The 26,087-nt window shown below is 42.0% G+C and overlaps 2 protein-coding genes across 5 annotated transcripts in view; one reads left to right on the plus strand and one right to left on the minus strand.

The window, feature by feature from the left end:
* NDUFAF5 (NADH:ubiquinone oxidoreductase complex assembly factor 5) overlaps window positions 1-3,142 on the plus strand; it is a 32,573-nt gene extending 29,431 nt beyond the window's left edge. Inside the window, exons 9-11 of one of the 4 annotated variants that reach the window (XR_009522103.1) lie at window positions 278-374; window positions 2,342-2,425; window positions 2,772-2,819. Coding sequence is in view for 1 of the 4 variants with exons in the window: in XM_060031252.1 (XP_059887235.1) it covers window positions 2,342-2,425; window positions 2,772-2,854; window positions 3,036-3,128 (260 nt within the window). In the remaining 3 variants the exon portion in view is untranslated. Of the gene's footprint in view, window positions 1-277; window positions 375-2,341; window positions 2,426-2,771; window positions 2,855-3,035 lie in introns of those variants that run through there. The other 3 variants (XR_009522104.1, XM_060031252.1, XM_060031253.1) reach the window with 3 other exon arrangements.
* A 10,467-nt stretch (window positions 3,143-13,609) lies between these two features.
* SEL1L2 (SEL1L2 adaptor subunit of SYVN1 ubiquitin ligase) overlaps window positions 13,610-26,087 on the minus strand; it is a 57,964-nt gene continuing 45,486 nt past the window's right edge. Inside the window, exons 12-14 of the mRNA XM_060032901.1 lie at window positions 25,723-25,797; window positions 13,941-14,069; window positions 13,610-13,802 (exon numbers count right to left, since the gene is read on the minus strand). Of these exons, the coding sequence (XP_059888884.1) occupies window positions 13,680-13,802; window positions 13,941-14,069; window positions 25,723-25,797 (327 nt within the window). The 3' untranslated portion in view covers window positions 13,610-13,679. The remainder of the gene's footprint in view (window positions 13,803-13,940; window positions 14,070-25,722; window positions 25,798-26,087) is intronic.

The raw sequence follows: 26,087 nt of genomic DNA on the forward strand, positions 1-26,087 counted from the left end.
AGAGCCAGGATTTAAGCCCAGTGTAGCAGCCTGACTCAGATCCTGAAATGTTAGCCAGTCTCCACTGAAAAGGTGAGAGGCAGCTGACGTAGGAAGAAGAGTGGTCGAGGGGTGAATGCAGGAGGGAGGAGCTTGGCAGACTTCCAGGGGTGCTTCTCTGCAGACTGGAAGTTGGTGTTACCTTCCAGTTGGTTTTTGGCATTTTACATTGTGTTACACTTTTTTCTTGATGGTTGTGGTGTTTCTCATTTAAGCTGCTATTATTATTAATTCACAGAAGAAAGTCCAGAATGTTGACCTAATTTTACAGAACAAGTTGTGTATCAGCCGATGAATGCATGAAAAGTTTTGGAGGCTTTCACAGTAGTTTTAAGGTAAGTTCAGTTGTTACAGTACTCAGTATTGTTCCTAGTAAACCATAATAAATTAGACTTTTTTAAATAAGCAGTTGAACTTCACCTTAAAAATACTGTGAGAGTCTTTAACAGCTACCTGCTTCCCAGATTTTTCTGTTTATCCCAAAGCCCAGAGCTGGTCCGAAGTCCCAGATGTGTTTCCCAGGTGATCTCCAGTAAAGGTCCTCCATGATGCATTATGAAGTTTTATCATTCCATTTTGAAGATGATAAAACTGAGTTTAATAGAGGTTAAGTGACTTTGCCCCAGGTTATGTAAGGGCCAGAACTTGGATTATGATCCCGAAGTCTAGACTCTGTGTGCTACATCACACTGCTTCCCCAAGGAGAAGGGAGGTTCTCAAGTGAGGGAAGGGTGGGCTTCCCTAGCAGCAGAGTTACTGTGCTATACAGTAGTGCTCTGGAGTTTCTGTATCAGAAAGAGCATTGTGCCTAATAATCTTAATTAGTATGTCCTAATACCAGTTATTTAGAAGGCATTTAAAATTTCTAGTGCATTAACTATTTCCATTAAAAAAATTAGGCCTGTTTTCCACTGGTGTTGACTCTGTCCAATGTGTAAGTCATGCCAATGGGGAGTTAAGCAGGAATGAAAGCGCCACAGCCATTATCAGCAATAAACCCTTCCAGTACAAGTTCCAGTTGACCTTCAGTCTCTTGATTCAGTTGATACTCATGATGTGGGAGAATGTTTTTAAATTGGATTATGTAATGGGTCTAAAATGTTAGCACTGGAAGCCTGTAGAGATCGTCTAGCCTGGCCAACCTGAGGACCCAGAGAGATGGAACTAAGGTCATGTAGCTACTTCATGACCACAAGAATAAGATCCACCCTCTTCTTCATGGTGATTCATCTACTAGTTTGTATGTCTTTCGTTCTTCATGAATTAGGGCTCTTATACTCAAATGATATGGGGACATTCCTTTTAGTTTCAGAGCTTCATTATTTTAGGGAATAATAGGAACCTTTTGGGATTGGAGAGAAGAACTTATTCCAGCTAATTTGCTGATTGTTTTAATAAGCCCATTGAAAAATTGGGAGGTTATTATTTTTAAACTACTAAAGGATACCAACATTGGGAAGTTTATTGGTATCTTTATTGAAAAACAACTAAGAAACCGATTTTTGATCATGTAGCATATAGAGAATAAATGTAAAGGATTTTTACTTTTGAAATTCTTTTAATTTTGCAAACTAGTTTAAAATGTGGTCTTTCAAAGTAATTTTGTTTGACTCTATGCATTAAAAAATATTAAATATATAACATTAATTTTTAGTGAACAATAGACTGACATAATCCTAGCTTTTAGCTGTCAATTTGAAGGAAAGAAATCTAAAAATAAATGTTAAAACATTAAGAAAAGTGCCCCTGAAGAGAATGTACAAAATTGTTTCCTAATCTGGGATCAGTAGAATGTTATAAAATCTGAAAACACATTGTAGTTTTGGTACTACCTAATGAGTCTTCAAGCCCTCTTCCAAGCTTCACATTCATACTTACATTTACGGCTTACTTAGAAGGAGTGAGATGTTGTACCAATGTCTTGTCCTCCTCAAAGAGCAGCTAAAAGGGGCATAAAAATGTGGCATCATTAGAAAGGCCCTTGCCAACGCCTGATGACTCACCTGGAGGGCCAGTCGCCTTGCTTTTGCCCAACTGGCCTACCACAGCCCATTGCTGCCAAGGAAAGCCTACTTATAGGGTTTGCCTCCTGAAATTTGACTTAATACCCAGAAGCTTCAAGTAGTTTTGCTTTAGAGTAACTAGCTATGATCTGAGAGCAAAATGAGATTATTTAGGTTATCTTATGTGACTGTTAGAGAAGGGGGACAATGGGTATACCATTGGGTGAGATAAGATAAAATCTGTGATGTTGAGCTGCTCAGGGTATTTGCTGTATTATCTCAAACTGCCTGTATTTTAGGGATGGGTGAGAGTAACTGTGCTTGGAATAGAAAAGCCCTTCTGCACCGAGACACAATGCTGGCGGCTGCAGCAGTGTACAGAGGTAAGGGAGCTGACCGTTCTTCCCAGCCAGGTCCCACTGACCAACTTGTGCCCTGTCATCTTTATCCCCTAAAATTACATTTTCCTTTCCTGTTAGGGCACCATCAGATTTCTTGTCCTTCCTTTCAAAACGCAGATCCTGTGGCTACGTATCCTTTTTCCCAGCAGCCCTTACTATTTCCTTACTGTCAGCTTCTCGGTGTGGAGGATTTTTCACAAGAGGCATTCTCAGAATCCCATGAGTATTCTAATATTCATTTCTCTTTGGAAGACATGACTTTCATTGAGCAGATTTATTTTTCCTACTTGCATTCTTTTCAGACTCTAACCATGATTTGTCTTTATAGAAATGTACGGAAATGAGGATGGTTCTGTACCTGCCACCTATCAGATCTATTACATGATAGGATGGAAATATCATGATTCACAGGTAATATTACTAAGACAGATCAATTTTTTTCTTAGTGGGTTCATGTTTCCATTTACTAATTACTGTTTATTTATTTAGGGTGGTTTGTTTTTTTTTAAATATAAGACAGCATTAAGAGGGTTAATTAGGGCTATGATATTTATCAGTTTCTAATATCTTTAATCTTTATCATTATTTTCAGGCGAGACCAGCTAAAAGAGGTTCGGCAACTGTGTCATTTGGAGAGCTAGGAAAAATAAATGATCTTATGTCCCAGGGGAAAAAATCACAATAAATATTTTATTCAATGTTAACATAGTCCAGACTTTTCATCAGTGATGGGTCTTTCACATCTAAAATTATTGCATTTTGAAACAAGAAGCAATATATAAGCTATTTACTGTCAGACTTTTCTAATAATTAGAATAGCCTAATACTCTTCTATATTTAGTAACAATTTCAGTTTCACATGTTTTCTGTTTTCATATGGATACTGTTATCTAGTAATTTGAGTGCCTTATTTACAAAGTCAGCCCAAAAGCAAGAAGATATTTCTATGAAAAATCCACAAATATATTAACATACGTAAATTCCTGACTTGTTGGAAAAACATTACCCATGCTGACATTTTGTACCTTTTTCTCCTTCTGATCTTGTGTTATTTCTGTGAGAGGACGTTAGCTGTGGAGATGAGGAGAATGACAAGTTGGTAGATTCTTTCGTGTTCTGGCTCATTTAGAATAAAAATGTAGTCTTTTATAACAACTATTCTAAGATACTTAAGCCAGAATTATTTGTGATACTGTCTTCTTTGCTATGTTCCTCTTTGAAGAGGAACAGAGGATTATGAACCTCTCTAGAGCTCTTAAGTAGTTTTGTACTTTGGAAGAGTGTTTACCTTTACTGAATCCTTCCTCACCTTTTTTTTTTTAAAAAACCATCAGAATTATAATCTTATTTCTTTCTCACCACCATGATCTGGGTGAGACCCCTATCATTTTATATACTACCTTAGTTAAGAGGAGAACATTTTAAAGAATTACAGAGGCAAAATTACATGTAAGGTATCTGCACAGTGATGAAAAGTGCTGTTTGCTTGATTTCCCTTTGTTGTTTGAGGTCTTTGGCAATATTATTCTAATCCAGGTCCACTGTCCCGTTGTCATGATCAAAATGAATTGGAACCAGTCAAGCTCAGACAGTGTAGAATAGATGGAAGAAGGTGGTGATAAGGCAGCCAGGAGGAAGCTGGGAAGCACCCAAGAGTGAGGACGAGTGTGTTCGCCAGTCAGTGCCGAGCCATTTGCTGTCCTTTTCATTTAATGCACATGGCCCTGCCTCCTCCTCAGCCCTAGGGGAGTTACTGTAGGATTTGCTTCTCTCTGTGTGTCTCCCACCTGCCTTCCCTCCCTCTGCCACATGAGCACCAAGCTCTCCCTGAGTCCAGGGCTATGCCTTACGTGGTAGATATTCAGCTCCATTTTGAATCAAATTAAATTATGTGGAAAATGTACACTTTCATAGGCTAAGTTACAGTTAGAAACCAGAATTTTGTAGGAGAAAAAGAAATTACTGTTCTTGCTCTCTTCAGTTAGGACATTCATTGATATCAGAAATTGGGATACTCTTTGTGGCTTTTTTGTTTTTAATACAAAGGAAAAGAATACCTAGGCAGCAGAATTTGGGGAAGGTTTTTTTTAGCTTAATTTTCCGACTTGAAAGGAAAGGAAAACAAAAAACTCCTACATATTAAAGTGTGAACTGATGCCTAAGGAAAGGACATATTCCACGGTGTCTGTGTTTCCTAAATGACCGGCGTTTATATGTATTGATATTTGTTTTTGAAGAATGCATGCAGCATTGTTAAGTGGTTATTGCTGAGGACAGGGACTGAGGAACCAGATGTCTCTGCACCTGTCCCAGTGTCTGAATGTCTGTCGGGGGTGCAGGAGATGGGCAGAAGCTAGGAGGGAGGGTTGTACTTTGACTTTTTAATCTTTCTGTAAAATTTGAAGTTTCTTACCAAGGATATTAACTTTCATTTATTTCATGCCAACAGAGAATATGTGGGTGGTGGGGTGAAGCTGGGGAGGAATCTACCTTGAGCAATCTCAAAAACAAGGTCCATTGGTTTAAAAAAATAAAGAGGAATTAACCCAATGAATTGAGAACACTTATTGTTTAACCTGAGTGACAGTAGTAAAATTATTTATTTTAATGTGAGTGACAGTAGTAAAATTATTTCTTTTAGTTAATATCTGCTTGAAGTACCTATTAAGCTTTAATTGTTTGGAACCTTCAGGAAATTTATTTTTCTGAATAGCTGTGTTTTCCAAATGATTAGGGACTCATCCTTTTAAGCCACAAAATTTAAAAAAATATTTCCAAAATGTGTTACATTTTAAACAGTGTATAGAACATAACCATTTCTTTATAAGTCAACAGTTATTATCACAACTTTTTTTCTTTATAGCTTTATAACTTTATAACTTGACAGTTACTATCACAGCTTGTACTGCATTGCTTGTTCCTACACTGACTGGCCCCGAGAATGAGGTGGTTTGTCTCTTTTCCTGCATTTTTCTTACTTGCTGTCAATCTCAATGGCCTTACAGAAACGAACTTTCTTGAGTCAGTTCTTCTTGCCCCTTTGTGATGTGTAAGATTAGAACTCAGATTGGAAGGTTTCTAGGTCGGGGTTTAAGGTAGGAAAGAGGGAGGAGGTTCTGCGAGAAGGACTCTTGGAGTAAAATGCATGGGCTTTATTGGTTCCCTTAACAAGTCCCCATCGAGACCCATGTGCCGGGCTCCCGACTTTTCTCTGCGCTCTTAGTCGTCAGTCTAACATGGCTTCAGGCGGTGGACCTGGGACATCTGCTGGCTGCTGGGATACATTTTGGATTATTTCCTGGTTGTTAGCAGTATTCCAGGTTGTTGGCCTAGAGAATTACAGAGGTGGCAGTATTCATGAAAACTTACAGTTTTAAAACAAAGAATTTCTTCAGGATTTGTTGAGATGGAAGCTACCCATAGATACCAAGTTTGTGATATGAATGTAAAAAGTTACAGCTACAGAAAGGTATACTTCCTGAAGTAGCTATGAAGCAAGTTTTGTTTTCCAAACCCTTTTAGTACCATTTTTATCCACTAGGTGGAAACAATTACAGTATGGCCTATATTGAAGATATAGTTTTTATAACTCAGTGTGTATCCCTTAAGTAAGGATGAAAAAAAAGTATTTAACCATGGATTGGCATCTGTGTAGGAAAGAAACATTAAAAGACATTTGGGGAAAAGAAGAATACTTGGCATAGTGATTATTTTATTCCTTTGTAAATGATTATTTTAGCCTCTCTTGCCTAAGAAGAAAGTTTTGAGGGTTTTTTTTAGAGAGGGGCTCGAGGTGGGGTGGTTGTTATTGCTGCTGTTAATAATGTGAAGTTTATCTTCAGGAAACTAATAAGCGGACCTGCCCTTCCAGAAATTGGGGTACTTTAATTCTCTGCCTGGATACTTGACAGGTATTTATCTCTCTGGATTAAAAAAACAAATGTGAAGAAAGCGGAAGGTACTGTTGTTAACAAATAGGGAAATAATGCTTTGGCGTCTGTGGTGGTTTTAAAATCCATCCACAGATTCTTTGATACTCTTTTCTCCAAGAGGTGGAGCTTCATTCCCCTCCCTGTGAGTCTGGGCTGAATTCAGTGATTCGCTTCCAACAAATAGAATATGGAAGTGATGGTGTGTCCCTTCTGAGGAGGTAGTAAGAGGCCCACTTCCTCCTCGCTGTGTCTGAGATCACAACCTCAGGGAGAGCCAGCGCCGTTCGTGGAGGGCATCAAGCAGTGCTTTGGAGAGGACGGCACAGACCTGCCAGCGAGGGAGCCAACCCGGGGGAGATCTTCCAACCCCAGTGTGACTTTCAGGTGACACCTTGACGGCAGTCTCATGACAGACCATGAGCCAGAGCCACCTAGCTAAGCCACTCCACGTTCCTGACCCACAGAAACTGAGATAATAAATGTCTGTTGTTTAAGCCACTGTGTTTGGAGTAATTTGTTAACACAGCCTTAGATAACTAATATGCTCACTTTGGGAAAAGTTAGGTGCCCAGGGTATGCCAAGTTGTTCCTTGAAGTATAGAACATATTCTGCTTACTTGAAATTGTATAAAGTCAGCATAAACTACCATATTACCTTTGTTCTCGGGGAAAACTGGGCCCGAGATATGCTTACCTTGAGGTTTGAGTCCATGGTATCTCGAAGTAGAACTAACCTCCCATGGTACATTTAGTAGGCTTCAATTTCATTTCCTAGGAATACATACGAGGATCAATTTTCAAGAAACCTGATGGGGCGAGTCCATAATGAAACCCGGGAACGTGAGAAGGAAGGCTCTGACCTTGAGAGTTCAGTGAGGTAACAGTGGCTGTGGTTTTCTCAGTCAGTCCCTCCTGCCTCAGCTGTTGAGTTGCTGACAGCTTGTTATCAGGATGGACTGTTGATGCTGCGTGCTTGTTCCAGGCTCTCAGGTGAGCACAGCGCTGTGGAAATGGTTAAGGGTTTTTAAAAGCCAGAGTTGATCCTGTCTTGGTCCTGCAGGCCATTGCCAAAACCAGGCAAAGATAAACTGCCTGCACTTTCAAGTCCGGCTGTAATCCGGCCGGTTCCCAGACTCCTCGTACAGGAGTCTCGTGCGTGTGCTCAGGACAGCCAGCACTCGTGTCAGAGCCAGCCCTGCAGAAGAACCGTCCGGGGCAGCTCCAGGTCACAGTGGTAGGAGCCTGGGTTGAGACTGGGAATGGGAGACGGCGGGGAGGAGAGTCCCAAAGGAGGACTTGGCAGCCCTTGCCAAAACCCCAGAAGTAGAGGGAAGGGCAGGGACTGGGGGTCAGGGGGTCTGGGTTTAGTCCTGGCCCTACTGGTTCCTGACACGTGGGCTGTCACCATCTCTCTGACCACAGGATTTTCATCTGTAAAATTGCAGGTTTTGTACTCAAATCTCAAAAGAGGCCACAGGCCTGCCTTCCAAGAAAGTTCCTGAGGGCCTTTTTCAAACGAAATGTTTTTCCACCCTCCACCCATTGGTTGAGAGTCAAGGCCACCTGGAGCCCCTGTCACTGAGGGGAGCATGAGACATCCCTCCTCTACGTTACGGTGGGAAATGGCTGTGAGCCATCGAGCGGGATGATTTCAGAAGCATTCAGCTCAACCCAAGGATCTGGGTCCCAAGACAGAAGTAGCCAGGATTGCCCTCCCATCCTTGCAGTTTCTCAGTCTCCATGTTGACATCTGGGGACTTCTTTTCCCTTCAGTGTTAACTTTAGATTTCATCTGAAGCCAGCTAAGCTTCTCAGCAAAAGCAGCTTCACTTACCCTGTACCAAGGTGCTGCGGGTTGGCCAAGCGCTCCTTTTAAAACAATGTGTATTATGCTCCTGCCAGGCAGTGTGCTGAGCCTCTGATAAGCATTCTCAATTCTCATTTCATCAGCACAGCTCCCTATCGAGTAGATACTAGTTCTACACTGTCCCCATCTTGCAGATGAAGAAACAAGTTCACAGAGGTTGTGACTTCTCCAAGGTCACATACACGGCAGAGCCAATATGTGACTTCAGTCTTGTATGGGACGAAGCACTTAATTTTATCACGCTGCCTTCTTTTGGAGGCCAGAGCCTTCTGTGTGAGAGACCACTCTTTTCACCATGTCTCCACTCCCCCCCATAAACATACATCCCAACCAGCATATTGGAACCAGGCAGGTGACCCCATCCTCTAACACATGCTCAGCCCTGTGCTGGGATCTGTCCCTGTGGAGCCGCCTGCCCTCCAAACTCTTCCAGGTCCCTTCCACTCTCAGCTCAGTCGGTTATCCAGCTCAACTTAATCTTGCCTTCTTGTCCCAGGCCATCCTGAACTTTTGTGAGTTCCATCTCCGTTAGCACTTTATACGATGTTTTCTGTCCATAAGTTCTGCCTTTCAGCTAAGTGTTCAACCCCTTGAGCAGTGCTACTGCTATAACCAGCGTTCTGTCAGCCGCAGAGATGGCCCAGACGGACTCGCTGCCAGGCAGACAACGGGGATCCCCGCGAGCCCATCAAGGAGCGGGATGCTGGAAAGACAGGCAGTGGGTACCGGACACATTCAGCTTCAAATTCCAGGGATCAGCCACTTGGTTGGGATTCCAGGCTAAGCTCTTATCCCGGTGGAATCTGGGTATCATGCACAGCACATGGACACGGATAGCAAGGGGCAGGGGGACTGGAAACAGGGAGGAAACAGGGAAGGGCTTCGTCCTGGAGAATAAGATTAGAACCGTGATGTGAGGTCACATCAAGGCCTACATCAGAGATGACTGGGCCTTATATTGTGGGATGATAGGTCTCCAGGCCAGGCAAGATGTCCAGCTGTCATTAGATACCAGGGTGGCCCGGTAGCGTGATCAGCATGACTTATGAAATCAGACCTGCCTGTTGAATCCCCTTTCTACCACTAACCAGCTTACCTTTTGTAAGTCACTCAACTGCTGACATGCGCCATTCCTAGACGCATTAGTACATTGCCCAGCAGAGCGTAAATGCCCTTTCCGAAGGCTTGGAAAGCCAAGCTCATAAGATGACTTACATGTCCGGTGCAGTAGCCCTCAGATTACAGAGTGCTGTTAGTAGGTGCTACAAAAGAAGGTAGCGGTTAGAGCAGGGGGAGAGGAAGAGTTTCCGGAGCTAAATATGGTTGGAAAAGCTGGGTCAAACAAAATTAAATGGATATATCCTATAAGACTTCTCAGAATCTTTAATGTGCTCATGTTGTTGTGACTCTCCCAGAGGAGTCTATATTTTATGGCATCTTCCAGACTTAATGACCCAATAACCCTTTTATCAAGGAGCACCCTGAAAGACTTTGAACATGTTTGGGGAAACATTAGCCTAGCACAATGCCTGGCATTGTGAAGGCTTGTTAAATAATTTGAATGGTTGCAGGAAAACTTAACATTCAGTTATCTTGCAAAAGTTGTTTATGAACTTTCTCAAGGCAATCCAGTGCAGTGGTTAAAAGCTCTACTCTGGACCTGGTCCTCCTGGCTGTGTGGCCTTGGACAAGTTACTTGACCTCAGCTTCCTCTTCTGGAGAAGAGGGAAGATGATACAGTATCCTCCTGGGAAGGTAGTTGTAAAGCTCTAATGAGTTAATAATACATTCGGTTAGAACAGTGCCTGGCACATTATAAGCATGATATGTTAGCTCTTATTTTCCTAGATAGAATGAATTTTAGAGAAGCTTTCAAGAACAAATTATTGACTGCTGTTGTGATGCTAGCTTACCATTTGTCCTACATAAAATCCCTCTTGCTCACACAAGAAGATTGATTAATAAACAGATGCCACTTAGAGTCACTATTCCATTTTAAAAAAGAATAAGTCATAGGACCTCAGACAGCTGTTTTGCCTCTATGGCAAAATCCAAATCTCAAATATAAGAGATTTGCTCTAATATTCTATTAGGCGAAGATTGAATATTCCTTTTTTCCAGAGGCACTTTATCTTTACCTAGAAATTATTTTCTGATTAATAAAACACAAATTACGATAACTCATTTCACACAAGCACACACCACAAAAAATGTTTCCATATCAAAACACAGGTACCAATGCTGGATGAAATTAATTAGGTGGCGGGAAAAAAAGGAACAAAAGCTAAGAATTGAAATAATCTCACAGCCTAAAAAGTAATTCTATTCTTGCCACACATGGAAAGATTTTAAGGCATTTTTCTGTTATAGATCTTAATGTTATACCTGAGAGGCTGGATTGGAATTATAAAACTTTTGAGGTGTAAGACATCAGAGAAATCTTTCTTATTTTGCAGTTGAGGAATCTGAGTCCCACAGAGAGACTGATATGCCTGAGGTCATTAGCTGGTTCTGGAGGACAGACCTGGAACATAGATATTCCAGAGTCTTGTCCAGCGCCCTGCGGCAGGCCTGATGTCACTCATGCAACCCCAGCAGAGCTGAGGCCCAGCCACTGCACCCACCCTGCAGGAGGTACATTTGTGAACGTCCCTGGCACAGCTCTCCATCCAAGGGTCTTCGGTACTGAGTCTTTTGCAAAACCCAGAGTCACCCCCTTACACCGAATTTGTTTAGAGCACATTTCAGTGTTGCGGGTTACAGTAGACCTCGACCTGGGCTCTGTTGCCTGGCTCCCACCCCCAGAGATTCTGGTTTAATTTGGCATCGGGAGTTTTAAAAGGTATAGCGCCTGCTCCAGAGCATCCGTTTTCCTGAGGAGAGAAAACTGTATGAATCACAGATAAACTCCATTTCAACCTCCCTTGCGTTGTAGTTGGGAACTCTGAAGGACCAGCTGCTGTGCTAGTTATAAAAACATGAGTCATTGTGCACTTCGTGACGAGCTTGTGTTGAGAAGAGGGTGGGTTGGACCAGGTTGGATGTGAGGAAGGTGGGTGTGGGCAAGTTGGTCATCCAGTGCTAATTGAGCACCTACTATATCTGAGGCCCTGGATACCTAGAGATGAGAAGGCCTAGCCACCACTCTCACAGGGCTCGCAGCTGGGCTGGCTGGACACCACGGGGAAGCTGACACGGTGTATTTTCTTGCAACCAAAAGTACTCTGATTGAGACACTTATGTGAAGGCTCTGTGCAAAATAGTGCACGGTGACCAGTGGTCAGTCACCGCAAAGCCGCCTAGGTGCGGGCAGGTGTACAGTCCATGCACCGCGGTGGTGAGAGCTGCTACAGTGGAGGCTCTGGAGCAGAGGCCCAGAAACAGACGTTTGAATGATTCAAACACCCTAAACGACCCACTTGCTCTTTCAAAGCCTGTGGCTCACATTTACTTGGAACAACGAGCTGAAACAGGAAATTGATGAGCTCACGCTGCCCTTGCTCCTGCATTTCAGGCAGCGTTCTACTCTACCTAGCAAGCTGCAGAGTCTCTCTTTCCACCCCGCCTGCAGCTATTTTCACAAGCTTTACCTCCTAGGAGCTCATCTTTCACCCAGTCTTGGAACCGGGGCTCACCTTCCACGCTCCCCTCTTTGCACTTATCCCGTCTCTGATGTGCTCACATTCCAGACACATGAGAGCGATAATTGCACGGGCCTCCTGTCCGTTAGGCTCTGACCTGAGGTTTGGATGCCTGCTCCTTCCTTTCACATTTGTGAATGGGGCTTTTATCATTCCTTTGGAACTGGAACTCTCTAGTAAGTTAGGGATTGTGTCAGGAAATTGTAAACACTCGGACCTCAGACAAGCCTGGGTAGTCAACGGCCAGGTAAATGACTGTGGCTAGTATGTGTGTGTACAATGTTTACAAAGCACTTGTGATGTCAGGCTAATTGAAACTGCAAAAATCTCCAGTCAGGAAGGAATTAATCCTATGTTATGGAGGAAAAACAGGTTTGGATAAATTATGCCCAAAGTCATAGAGCTACTAAGGGACAGAGCTGGACCTCAAACCCAGGCTTGGTTCCAAATCCATTTCCCTCCCCTTTCTGATCATGGTTGACATTTTTTCTTTTTTTTTGGCTGTGCTGCGAGGCTTATGGGATTTTAGTTCCCCCGACCAGGGATGGAACCCGGGCCCTCAGCAGTGAGAGCTCAGAGTCCTAACCACTGGACTGCCAGGTAATTCCCATGATCGACATTATTAATTAACTCTTTTCCTGTCCCTAGTTTGGGTTTTCAAGTAGGCAAGCACAATCTTTTCCTACATAAACACCCAGCATTTTGGCTGGAGAACCAACTGCAGGGCACTGAAACCGCATTGAGTGCTATCAACTCAGCTGTCCGCATATTCCAAGCAACTTGCCATGAGCTTCTAGAGAATATTACAAGTTACCATTTATGGAGTTTATTCCAGATGCCGGACCCTGTGATAATTCTTTTACATACATTATCCCATTCATTCTCATACCAGCTCTCTAAGATCTCGAAGATCTTCCCACTTTGCAGATCAGGAAACTGAGGCTCAGTGAGGGTGAGATCCAAGACTGGCCCTTCACATAAGTCATGGGCCTCCTGCACTCTTCTCTCCCTGCACTGTCCCCAGCACTGGGCCGCAGCTCTGCTTCACCTGTCAGAGGAAACAAAGAACCGGGCCCTTTAGCCTCTGTCCTAGGAGGCTGGTAATTTCTCCCTTTATGGATACTCCAAAGGGGATTCCACAGGGGTCCAGTGAGGAATGGAAGAGAGGGGTACAAGCTGGAGAGACCCCAAATGGTGCCGTTCACTGCACAGCTGCTAAGGGAGCTTTGATAGAAGGCCCCCGGCTGAGGAGGCTGAGTCAGTCCCCCTGGCACAGCAATGCCATGAAGAATTTCGGCTCATTGGAGATAGAATGTGGTTCACCAGATCACTCCCATAAGACAAAGCATCTGTTTGTAATTTTTGCCTTTATCACATTCTGAGGGATCTGTGTTCTTGCCCTCCCAAAACTCCGCTTCTCCCGAAGCGGAGTATGTCTGTAGGAGCCAAGAAACCCATTTGTCCTCTCGAAAGGGGACAGGCTGTCACAACCACGTGAAAATGGGTGGTCTTTATCCCTAACTCAGGACTAGATCCCCAGGATGAGAAGCTTGTAAGGAAATCTTAGGTGATCAGTCTCCAGCAATCCCCTCTTCCCCAAGTGGTCACCTCAACTAAGCAGGAGATCTGGAATGGTTTCTCAGAGGATGGGTCCCAACCTTTGTCCATTTTCCATCACAGGCCTATATGGGAAATCAGCAGCAGACTCCTGAGTCTGACGGGGAAATTTTTTATTTAGTGAAGATGACTTGAAGTGAACTGGTCCCCGTGAGCAAGTTTTTTCTGTGGTCCAGATCCTACAGGTAGCGATTTCTAAGCAAGAAGATCAGCACGGCAACAATTAGGCCAATCACAAATAAATCCCAGTATGGTCCAAGGGTATTGTCCAATTTCATCCATTTCCATCTCATGGTAAACTGCTGGCAAGAGACATTCTGTCAAAAATAAATCGAAGCCTCCCACTTCATTCAGAACCATCATCTACCTCCATCCCATCTCCCAAGAGTTGCTCACTGGAGTTTTCAGAGATTTTTGGGACGTATTTGAGACAAACTTACATTAAAAAACAGGATATCTCGAAACAAATGCACAGTTTCCAGTTTTGTGAGGGCAAAGAACACAGGTATGTGAGCGTCCGGACTTGTTTGAGCAGCCATATCATATAATCTCCTGGCCAAGCGAACGTCCTGGAAAGAGAAGAACAGCCCATACTCATTAGGTACAGATTCTTTGGGAGAAATTAAATGGAATCCATAGTTTGAAATACAGTAACTTATCTTTGGTAGGCTGAACAATCTTCCCCCATGGCCCCCACAAGATGCTCATGCCCTAATCCTTGGAACCTGTTAATATGTTATGTTACAATAGCAAAGCAAATTTTGCAAATGTGATTGAGGTTACAGACCTTAAGATAGGAAGATTGTCCTGGATGACCTGGTGGACTCAGTGTAATCACATGAGCCCTTAAACACTGAGTTTTCTCAGAGAGCAGAAGAGAAAGGCAGAGAGATGTGGCAGAGGAGAAGTCAGAGATTCTAGCGATGGGAAGGACTCAACTTGCCCTTGTGGAGGGGCCACGCAGACAGGAGAAGGAATGTGGACAGCCAGCAAGGAAATGGGGCCCTCAGTCCTATAAGCGCAAGAAACTGAATTTGGCCAACAAGCTGAATAAGCTTGGAAGCAGGTTTTTCCCCAGAGCCCTCAGTAAGGAGCACAGCCTTTATTTCAGCCTGTGAGACCCTACAGAGAGGACCCGGTCAAGCTCACCTAGCTTTCTCACCTACAGAAACTGTGAGATACATGTGTGTGGTTTTAAGGCACTGAATTTGTGGTCATTTGTTAGAGCAGCCATAGAAAACCAACACAGACTCCAAAGAGCTTTCTTGGATATCTCTGGACCAGACCTTAAGTATAATTCCAATTAAAGGGGCAGGAGAACAGACACTAACAGTACATCTCCCCAAACAAATGGCAATACAGATAGTGACTTCCTAGTACTTATCATACCTGAAGTTATGGGATTTGTTTATTCATTGTCTGTCTCCAGGTCCCTGAAGACAAAGGCTTGCACTGCCTGTTCACCCCTGAATTCCCAGTGCTTAATGAAGTGCTAAGCACATAGCAAGTCTTTGATAATACTTATCAAATGAGTGAATAAACGAGGAATGAGCGAATAAACTATTTTGGTCCTCAGGCTGGAATTTGATTCCATAAATGACGTACTATATTTTTAGGAACTTGTTTTTCCCCATTAAATTACGCCATGGTAGATCAAAAATCTTTCATTTTCACCTACTTACGGCTTGTTTTTGTTTGCTTTATATTTGCTTTGTTTTCCCAAACCGAGTAATGAAAAGGCTAAGTAGAATTGCTTTTAAAGGTTGAAGCACCCTAGGCCAGTGCCAGAATTATACTTTGCTTGGGTGCCTGTGGATTATTTTCAAAAGAAGGGGAAGAAGAGGGATTTTTTACAAATTGTGCTCATCCAGTATCTCTCTGTTTCTCCTCTCCATCTCCCAGACCCCCGTTACACAGGGTTCAAGAGTTGTGAATCCTTGAGGCCTCTGCTAAACCCATTTCTTGGGTGGTGTCCTCTCAGCTATGTTTTGCTTGTCATTTCTTAATTTTTTCCAAAGCTTCGTGGACTGGTAAATGTATTTGTTTGAGAAAGAGGAATAATGCTTGCTTAAAATAATTAAAATTCAGGAGACTGTTCCAAACAAATCTTCCTGGCAACAGAGAAAATAGATGTTATAAAAACTCTAAATGTGTCTCTGATTCCAACAAATTCAGAGGGTGTTCACTTGAAAGCACCCTACAGATCACAACAGCAGTGTTACCTCCACACGTGACAGGCATGTTAACTTGGATGGGACGTTCAAGGAGAGGCAACCTTTGTCGATATCTCATTCCTTCCTTCTTATTTGAGGCAGGCAAGAGTTATTAATTTATTTCTTGAGGCACAAACATCACAATTCAGTTGCTTAGCTTATAATGAAAAATAGCAGAGAAGTACCATTTAAAGTGGGATGAGCTGGCTCCCGGCCGAGGTGGCCTCACGATTCGCAATGGGGGTGGGGTGCGATAGGAAAGTCTTTCTTTAAAATTCGCAGAGAAAGAAAATCCTAAACCCTTCTGCCTAATTAGGGCAACCCATATAAAAGAAATTTTATTACTAGACTCTAGAAAAGACTGCTTGTTCTTTGATCCTACTTAGTAAAAAAAATCCAAACCATTCACACAAAGAAAATTCCCCGTGATAAATTGTGCTTTGATGATGTCTAGGGTTCATTATTTAAGTCCATTGCACATCCAGTCCACTTACATTTAACTTCTCTGTGGTACGTTTGAGTTTATTTTGCTTTAAATTCAGTGATTTAGGAGATTATATAAACCTATCTACAGACTTCTTAAGTGTTTCTAACTCTAATGTCAGGTGTGCCAAAGTACCGCCCTATGCTCACATGTTCAAAAGCTGCTTATAACTTAAAGATATAGAATTCTCCAGCAATAAAGGATCTGGTTTGTGAAAATTGTTCAGTTACATGACTCAGGAGTTTTCCAGCCCCGAATCTTTGGGTGTCATCAAAAATGTCTTATACTGGGACAGAGGTAGTTTTTTGAATAATTCATTCTTGTTTTCTTATTATAAATATGTTAATTAGAGGAAACTTTGAAAATACAGAGGTGAACAAACAAGGAAAAAACACCCACAATCTCACTGTACAGAGGTAACTACTGATATTTCATACACATCCTTCCAGCATTCCAGTGTTTTTGTATATATTCATACATACATACTTTTAATTTAGGAATTTTTCATTCTGTATGATACTTTGTCTTCTGTTTTCTTAAGTTAACGATATATTTCAAAAAATATACCATGTCCTAAGATATTCCTTTAGCCTATAATACTTTTATTTTTAATGGTTGTACAGTATTTCATAATAATGGCTAGTACTTATTAAATATTTACTGTGTGACATTCACCACTGTCGTTTACTTAAACCCTGTTACAATTCTGTAGGGCAGATGATATTATTAACTTCATTTTAAAGATGAAGAAACTGAGGCGCTGAGAGGTTAAGTCACTTATCTAAATCCATATGACTTGTAAATGGCAGAGCTGAGATTCAAATCCAGAGAGTCTGCGTCTAGCCTGCTCACTTAGTCACTAGGCCATAAAGTACATAATGGAGTAGTATACCAACACACAATAGTTTATATAACATGTTCTCTATTTTGGAGTATTTTGGTTGTTTGTAGGGTTTTTTTCTAATAAATAAAGGTATACACACACAAATTTTTTTGCACATTTCTGATTATTTCATTAGATAATAGACATGTATTTCAAGAAAGGTTATGACCATTTCTAAGAGATGTATATTTTGTCCTGTCATATTTCCGAGGGGGCCATTTTAATGTCAAACTTTAGTTTGGCCTTTCCAGAAAATAATTCTATTCTGGTGTTTAAAGCTTCAGCTCTAACACTCCATAGGAGGTCAGACCAGACAAATGAAAAAAATAAAAATGCTTCGTGCCATAATTACTTTTATTTTTGACAGATCTACTTATAATTTATTCAGTAGATGTGGTTTTGTTTTCCCTGTAGGATCCAAAAAATGTGTTATTTAGTAGGTCTAACTATATATATTGAAACTCATTTCCTCTCACCTTTTTTCTTAATTTAGATAGATTTTCTAGTCAGTATCTTAAAACATACCTGCTTTCTTCCATTTTAAAAACAAAACAAAGGAAAAAAATGAAAACATAAAAAGAGCATCATGTGTGTCTTATACTCTATGTTACAAAAACATTTTAGAACAGAATCTGACAGTACTGATTCTTCTACCTGAATGGTTTCCTCTTTAACAAGTTTATAGTATTTCACTTGTGTGTGCATGCATGCACATCATTTTGGGCTTTCACTTTAGTTATGGACGTGTCTCTTCCACAGTAGACTATGAACGCTTTGAAGGGTGTCTTGTTCTCAGATCCTTCTTGACACAAAACAAGGACTTGATAAATATTTGAGTAAATAAATGAATGAAGAAAAGCAAGGCATATTACCATGGTAGTTTAGAAGCAGATGTCTTTTAAATCTAGGGCTTCATTGAAGGGTTCATAGAGGTGATGATACTGGAGCTATTCTTTGAAAAATGGATTGGTCTTCAATGGGCAAAAATGTGGGAGAAGATCATTCCAGCAAATGGGGTGATGTGACCTAAGGTCAGGAGGGTGCAGTTCAAGGTCTTGCGGGGAAAGGAAAAGCAGTCTAGAAGATATATAGGGAAATAGTGGCATATCAAGCCATTATTGTCAAGATGGATTAGGTCAGGGAGGGTTTGAATGCCAGGGTAAGAAGTCTGGACTTCATTAAGCAATAGAAAGTCAGTAAGATTCTTTTAGTTTTGTGTTTGTTGGCTTGTATTTGTGTGCATGTGTGTGTGCATCTTTTGGGAGGAGTGTGGTGGAGGGGTAGCAGTACTAGAGTTATACTTTATCCAGAATAACCCAGTGGGGCTTCGTTAGCTGTATTGTGTGTTAACTAAAGTAATGCCAACATCTGCAACCAATAAACTCCCAAATTTCAATGGTTTAACACATTCAACAGTCAAGTGTGGATGTTTCTTGTTGGTGGTAAATCTTTGGTGGACAGAGCTTTCTCTGGCCACACAGTTCAAGGAAGAACACTAGAATGGGAGACCCCTGAGGATCCTTTACAACAAGTAGAAATTCTGGCCTGAACCGGGATAAGGCCAGAAGGAATGGGCAGGAGAGGATGGGCAACAGGTTTTTTTCATGGTTATTAAATTTTTGAAGGACTTCTGAATCAAGTATAAATTGAGAAGGAGTTTCATAACAAATTGTGAGCCGAGTGCTTATATTTCTAAATTAGTTCAGGTCATCTCTCAGTTTCTCCCTAGGTATTATTTTGTGTTCCCAAAACAATGGTACAGTCAGTCCTGGTCCACAGTTAAGTCAAGTGAGCTTAACTCAAGGGCGGAAACTGGGGAATGAGATGTTTCTCAGTGAAGCTATTGGGATAATTGACCTACATCACCCTAGTCCCAAATCCTTTCCTAAAGACGGATGAGAAAAATAATGACCCATATTTTTACACTGATTTACCAAGAGTCGATTTATACCTTACTTCCTTTTTCCAGGGGGCTTACATTCAGAGTTTACCAAAACTTTTTTTGATTCTCAGAGAAATCCTGGTAATGATGTTAGACTCACCTGTCCCACTGGTTTGCATGAGGTTTAACTAATAGAGAGGATTGCGAAGAGCCTTGCTGAAGACATGCATAACTACTCCATGTCTTGGGTGCTATGAAAGCCTGTTCTAACTGCTTTGCTTTCATTAACCATAAATGGAACAAGCTTTGAACTTTTAATTATCAGCATATTCATTTTAAAAATTAGAAGAGGTGATATCTCCTCATTAATTTGACTACGAGATAGCAAGATTAATAAACTTGGCCCCTGGCTAGTTGGTAATTATTTTACTAATTGCTAAACAAAAGAAATTAATAAAGACAAAGAGCAATGGCCCCTCATTAACTAAATTAACTAAATCTAAAATTCCCTCATTAACTAAATCTAAAATTCCCGTGTCCAGGTCTGAGGTTAAGCTCAGCCTCTTTCTTTTTCTATAGGTAGAGACTTTCTGTAGGAAAAAATTTATCTGTGACAGAGAGACTGATCAAAATGAACTACCCACGATTTAACAAGAACCCCGACCGAAAAGAACAGAAATGTGGCTAGAGAGAAACTTCAAAGTTTTTCTAGATGTATGAAATATATGTCTCGACAACTGCTTTTGGACATTGTGTAGAAAGTGCCTAGGAGAGAGCCAGCAGTGACTTGAAGGAGGAAAACTGAACACCCGACACAGTGGGCTGTGTAGTCGGCCTTGTGTCCTGAGAGGACAGCTCTCCCCACCCCAGGGAGTCACTGCTAAATGACCTCACTGTGAGGACAATGGGGCTGTTAAATCCTTCTGGATTCATATGGGGGCAGGAGAGCTAATCTGAATTTAACCCATGGGGTGGGGTCACTTTTATCCTATACACACAATGCTCCTCTCACCAATATTGTTATGTTTTACATGGGGAATGATGAACAAAAGCTTTAATCCTCTTGAAGTCTTACTTAGCAATCGCTCACATTCTCTTCTGATCTAAAAAAGTCATTCCACACACTGTTTCACTACAAAGCCCTTTCACAAAGGCTTATTGGTTTTATCCTCAAAGCCTGGGGCAGGGCTTGTATCGCTGTTCTGTTTTACAGATGTGGATGACAGTTGGAGGGGAAGGGAGTGTGGCTTAATAACATCCAAAGGATCATCCACTCTAGCTATTTGAGCCAGTCCTGCCCGCCCCAATGTTATAAAACAGGAAGCTTGCACCTGCTAGGAATGGGGAAAACAGACTGCATTTGGATTTGACATTCTTTCTACTGCTTAGGGTTCTGGGGATGATGAAAAGTGATCCATCAAGAGGCAGGCACAGGAGAGCACCCGAAGGCAGGGGTCTCTACCATTGGATTGTTGGCACCTGAATGAGAAGCTCTTGCAGCCGTGTGCACATGAGCAGTTGTCAGCTAGGAAATTCCCCACCAATAATTCCCAATTACTATCACAACTGGAAGGAAAAAGAAAGCATAGAAAATTCAGTAGTGCCGGGCCCAACTCTTTCCAGCAGCAATGTGGGGTCAGCCAGATCTGGGTTCGAATGAGGGCTCCACCACCAATGAGCCCTGCAAACTCGGCCCTATGACTTAACCTGCACTGTGATTTCCTGACGCAAACAACAAGGACAATGATAGGATGCGTCTCATTGAGTGGTTATGTGACTTAAATGACATGGTATACATAACACGCCAACACCTGGCTATCGTAATCACCTTTCTCACCCTGTCAGACCCTAATGCCATCTTCTGCCTTAATTACACTGACTGTCTGAAGGATCTACCCGCTATCACCTTGTAGTGTTAGCCCTCTTAATGAATACGCCTCATCTCCTCAAGTCGGGTGTAGTCTTTGAAGGATGGAGATCTGTTTTCTTGGGCTTCTCTAGAGCACTCGGCATTATGTCATGTACACAGTGGGTGTTTCAAAAGACGTTTCTGGATTAATGCCACCTCTGTATCCAGCTCTGATCTCATTCTCACTTTCTCCTTATTACTGAGAGCTTGTGAGTCAATGGAAATTTTAATGGAAAAAGGCTTGTGGGTGGAAGGCAGTGGGGGCAGGGCCTACTAGTGTTGCTGGAAAAAGCATGAATTTACTATGAATCAAATTGGCCAAGACTAGATTTATTCTCCTCGTTAGTTCCATCCTTGGGCGTCATGGAGAAAATAAATTCTACCTCATAGGGTTATATCAGGATACATAAAATGTGTTGGCATGTGGGAGGGACTCAGCAAATATTAAGTCGTTTTCTCTACATTGATGACATCAATGAAATGTAAAACGTTATACATTTTCCTTCCTGTACAGCTGCCGTTACTAGGTTGGATTATTGCCAGCACAATTACCTTTGCGATACCTAAACCATGTTCGTACATATAGGCCAGGTTGAACATGGCTTGTGCGCTGTGGTATTTCTTGGCTGCGATGCTGTAATGCGTGGCTGCTGTTTGATAGTCTTTCTTAGTCCCGTAGCCATAGTAATGGTAATCTCCAATTTTCACTCTAGCGAATGCATTGCCTGATAGAAATATTAGAAAGAGAAGGAGAATAATAACTCAAATGATTCATGTGTAGCTCCTAGTAAATCATTAGTATCAGCCTAATGATAATCTATATAAAAAAAGAAAAAAACACTCGGAATCCCAGAATCAGAATTAGATATGATTTATGGATATGACACACAATGCTAGCTGTCTTTATTGTAGGATAACTCCCACAGTATAGTACAAATGTTCTTAAAGAATAAAACATTATCAATTTTGCCTTTTAATTCATTTTTTGAAGGTAGGTCAATTCTTGGGAAACTGGATCCCACCCTTCCTTTTCTTAGCCTTTACTCCTGAAGCTCTGCTCTCCTGCATCACCAGTTTCTGCCCCTGTTCTAGTCCCATGCGTCATCCAAACACACTTTGGTATCTTCTATGAACAAAACCAAACCTTTATCCCATGGCATCTCCTTGTAACTACTCCCCATTTCTCTGTTCACTTCACACTCAGCCTTTTCAAAAGTGTGTTCTACACTCACTGTCTCCAAAGCTTCTCCTCCCACATACTCTTCAACCCACCCCACTTTGGCTGCTGCTCCCTCCTCCAAGAAACTGCTATTTTTAAGGTGGTCGATAACCTCCACGCAGCCAGATCCCCTGGTCACTTCTTGTCCTCATCTCACTGGACCACTAAGCAGCACTGGAATCACTGGTGCTGTCTGCCCATGCCCTTTCTTCTCTTGACTTCCCTCCTGCCTCAGAGGCCTGTCCTTTTCAAACTCTTGCCTGACTCCTCCTCTACCCAGCTTCTAAATGTTGGAATATCAAGGGCTCGTTACTGACTCCTTTTTCCCCAGCTCCTCTCCTTTCTTTTCTCTCCTCTCCTCCCTTCCCCTCCTCTCTCCTCCACTCTGCTCTATCTCAACTCTCTTTCCAGGTGACCTCATCTAGTTCCATGGCTCTATGTTTCCTATTTCTGAACTTGTATCTATATTCCATCTCTCTCTAAGCCCCAGATTCTTACAACTGCCTTCTTGACTTCTCTGCCTGGATCTCAGACTTAAAACATCCACTAGAGATTCTTAACTCCCTGCTACCCCTTCCCCCGAACAAAGTCATCAGTTCCTTTCCTCTATCAGTGCCAGCACCACCATTTTTCAGACCATAAATCTAGGGGAATTATTCCCAGTTCTTTCCCCTCACTTTCATTATCAAATCCATCAGCAAATCCTGTTGGTTCTACCTTTAAAACACACCTGTTTCTCTCCAGCTCCTCCACCATCTAGTCTAAGCCTGGAATACTACAGCAGCCTCCAAAATGTGCTTTTAGCTACACTTTTCGATCTGTTCTCCACACAACAGCCAAGATGATCTTTTTCAAATGTAAAATCAAATCACGTTATTCCCTGTATTAAAACCCCCAAGCGCTTCACTTTGCACTTGGAATAACTTCCAGATTCCTTACCTGACCTACAAGTTGTGCCTTATCTGTCTTCTGCCTCCCTGGCTGGGCTTACCACATGTCACTTTCTCGGGATGCTCTAGCCTTCTTAATATTCCTTCAACACACCGAGCTCATTCTTGCCTCGGCGTCCCTGCAGTAAGATTCTTCAAGCCCCTCTGCCTGGCATGTTTGCAGTTCCTCTGACTCATCATTCTGGTCTCACTGCAAACTTCGCTTCCCTTCTAGAGCCTTCTCTGACTACCTTGTCAGACCACATCCCACTAGTTGTCCATCCCATCTCCATGTTTTATTTCCTCACAGCATGTATCTCTCTTATCTCATTTGTTTACTAGTTTATTTTCTCTCTCTCTTTCATGAGAGAGAATTTTGAAGCTCTTGATCACTGATATAGTACCAGGATGAGAATGGTACTTGATGAATATTTATGGAATGAATGGATAGACAGGGTAGGAAACTTTTTAGAAAATGCTTCCCCCAGATGTTAAGTATTTTACAATCTTAGTTTCCAACAAACATGAAAATATTCAGGAGTAGAAAAAAATTCATGTGACTTTTTAAGATATGAGACTTCAGTCTTTTGAAGGCCACTTAGGGATGACCTCTAAGCGTCTCTTTGGGGCCCATGTTTCCACTCACTAGGGCTATGTTGATTGAAAAGATGAGGGAATGCTCATGTAGGACATCCACTTCAGCTGTGGCTAACCCCGCTGGCACAGTCTAGGCTTACTTGGAAAAGGGGAAAGTACCCTGTGTGGTATGGTCTGATGTGTATCATTAAGAGCTATAGGACTCCTTCCAAGTTTTTCTTCCCATTTGGCCTAACGCAAAGCCTAACATTGTTTGGAATTGATTCCTTTGGGTTCTGAAGTTCTTTTAGTCTTCTGGAACCCTATACTAAAATGTAATACCATGAGCTGTCTTTAGTTTTCTTGGAGTAGAAGTAACGTTGTAAACTTCTTAAGCTGCAAAAGATATTAGTTGTCAGGGTTGGCTTCTCAGGTGCTTCAAAATGTACAGGTAGCTCGGGGTAAGACCTCATAGAAATGACGTCCAGGAGAGGGGCTCAGAGGGGCCTGCAGAGGCAAGAGACCCCTCGAGCTCTAAAGAGAAACCCACTCCATTTCTAATTTTGCCCAAAGCTATCTTCCTTTGACCCGAAGATTCCTTCTGCACCACAGCCACAAAAGAACAGGACTCTGCATTTTCAAGCTTTGCAAGCAGTAAAGCAGGACCCCTGAGGTCTCTAAGAATGAAATGTTGTGAACAAGCAGATTCTCCAGAGGATTCAGCTCCACCCTAATTAGGGGGCTGATGGGGGTGGGGGGCATGTGGCAATCCTGACAGGCTCCTAGGGGGTCACTAGACAGTGGGAGGGATTTCCCCTCCAATTTCACAGTCACAGGCTGGTGGCTGAGTCCTTATGGTTCAGCACCCTCCTCACACTCCTGGAAGAAACATCGCCAATGACAGATTGGAAACCTAACTTCCATTACTAGATTTCCTAAGCTCAAGACAGCCATTCAGCAACCACATCTTTGGGGACAATCATGCCTGACCTCTCTGGTGACACACAATTATTTTTAGTGGTCTGACAGTTTTATATTGGTGACTTCTGTTTAATATTAATGTCCTCTCATTTTCAATGTCTCTTTTCCTTAGTGCAATTTCCACAGCATTTCCTGGCTTGGAATAAACCTGTATTTGTTACAATTCAGATGATTTGCCATAGCTGAGGGGTTGCTGGTGTTGTTTCCTTACTCCAAACATTTTAGAAAACAGAGACTTTTCTTGTTTTAGGGAAGTTCTCACTAAAATCACACAGATGGCTTGCTGCTGCAGTACCAGCTCAGCTGGACCTGAGAAGGCACCACTGTGACTTTTGCTTCTGCCTCATATTAGCATCAGCTGAGAATTGTTTTTATCCCATTCAATTCTTATAGAAAAGGGATGATTCGGCCTTAGCCTGAGACAATTTTAAGAAATTTAATTGGAAGTAAAATTGCTCTCTTACCGTAAGAGAGCACCTCACATACCCAAATGCCAATAGTGACAGCTTTGCAGAATCTCTCTGCTATTAGTAATATAATTTTAGGGAAAGAATGGAATGAGACATAGTGATGCAAATGCCACCTGCCACTGCTTTCCCACCAGCGCTCCCTACGGCGGGGGGGGGGAGGATCTTGCTAATTAATTCTTTTTTTCCCTTGATGCTACCATGCTAATGGTTATAATAGAGATCTGAAGCTTGTGGTAATCCTCAACGGGATATTCTAAAAGAAAAATCAAACAAGTCTTAGAGCCATAAGTAATTTAACCTATATAAACTCATTGAAACATAGGTCATATCTCTGATAAGTTTAGAAAAACTCAGCAAATGAGTGACTGAAGCCAGACCAAGAAAACTGATGTCTTGAGTAAAACTGCCATGTTTCAAACAACCGTTCTGGTGTCATGGAGACAGAGCCGTAGAAAAATTCCTATGGTTTGCTAAACCTTGGAGACCTTGAGAATAACAAAAGAAGTTCCTGGAAATGACCTCTAACCAAAGACTGACCCTAACATCAGTTTGAAATACCACCTGCTAGATATTCTGCACCTTTCTGCCTATGTGCCCAAGAACTCAGCCGGAGCAAATCAGATGCATAATAGTGGACAGGGGCCAAGTAGTGCTCATTTTTATCTAAGTTCTGTACCTTGAGTGGCAGCTCGATTCCATAGGAGAAGTGCCATTGGATACATCTTCTCTTTTTCAAGGATTTTAGCTTTTTCTAAAAAAAAAAAAAAAGGAGACATTCCATTAGGAAGGCTTAAAATACCCCTACAGTAAAGTCATATATGCATATGTATGATTGGGGAATTGCAGAGAATTTTAACGTATCTTACTAGATTCCAAAATGAATGCTGAATTGCTTTGAGCTACTTCATAACCCATTTCTGCAAGTAGTGCATATTGAACAAGAGAAGAATCTATATCGCCATTCTTATAGGCAAAGTATGCTGTCAGGAATTTCTCAGCCCAGTGGCCTAGTTCACAGACACCTTTATAAAGCTGTATATA

Source organism: Delphinus delphis, chromosome 15 (assembly GCF_949987515.2).
Source record: "Delphinus delphis chromosome 15, mDelDel1.2, whole genome shotgun sequence".
In the NCBI taxonomy this organism is placed as follows: domain Eukaryota; kingdom Metazoa; phylum Chordata; class Mammalia; order Artiodactyla; family Delphinidae; genus Delphinus; species Delphinus delphis.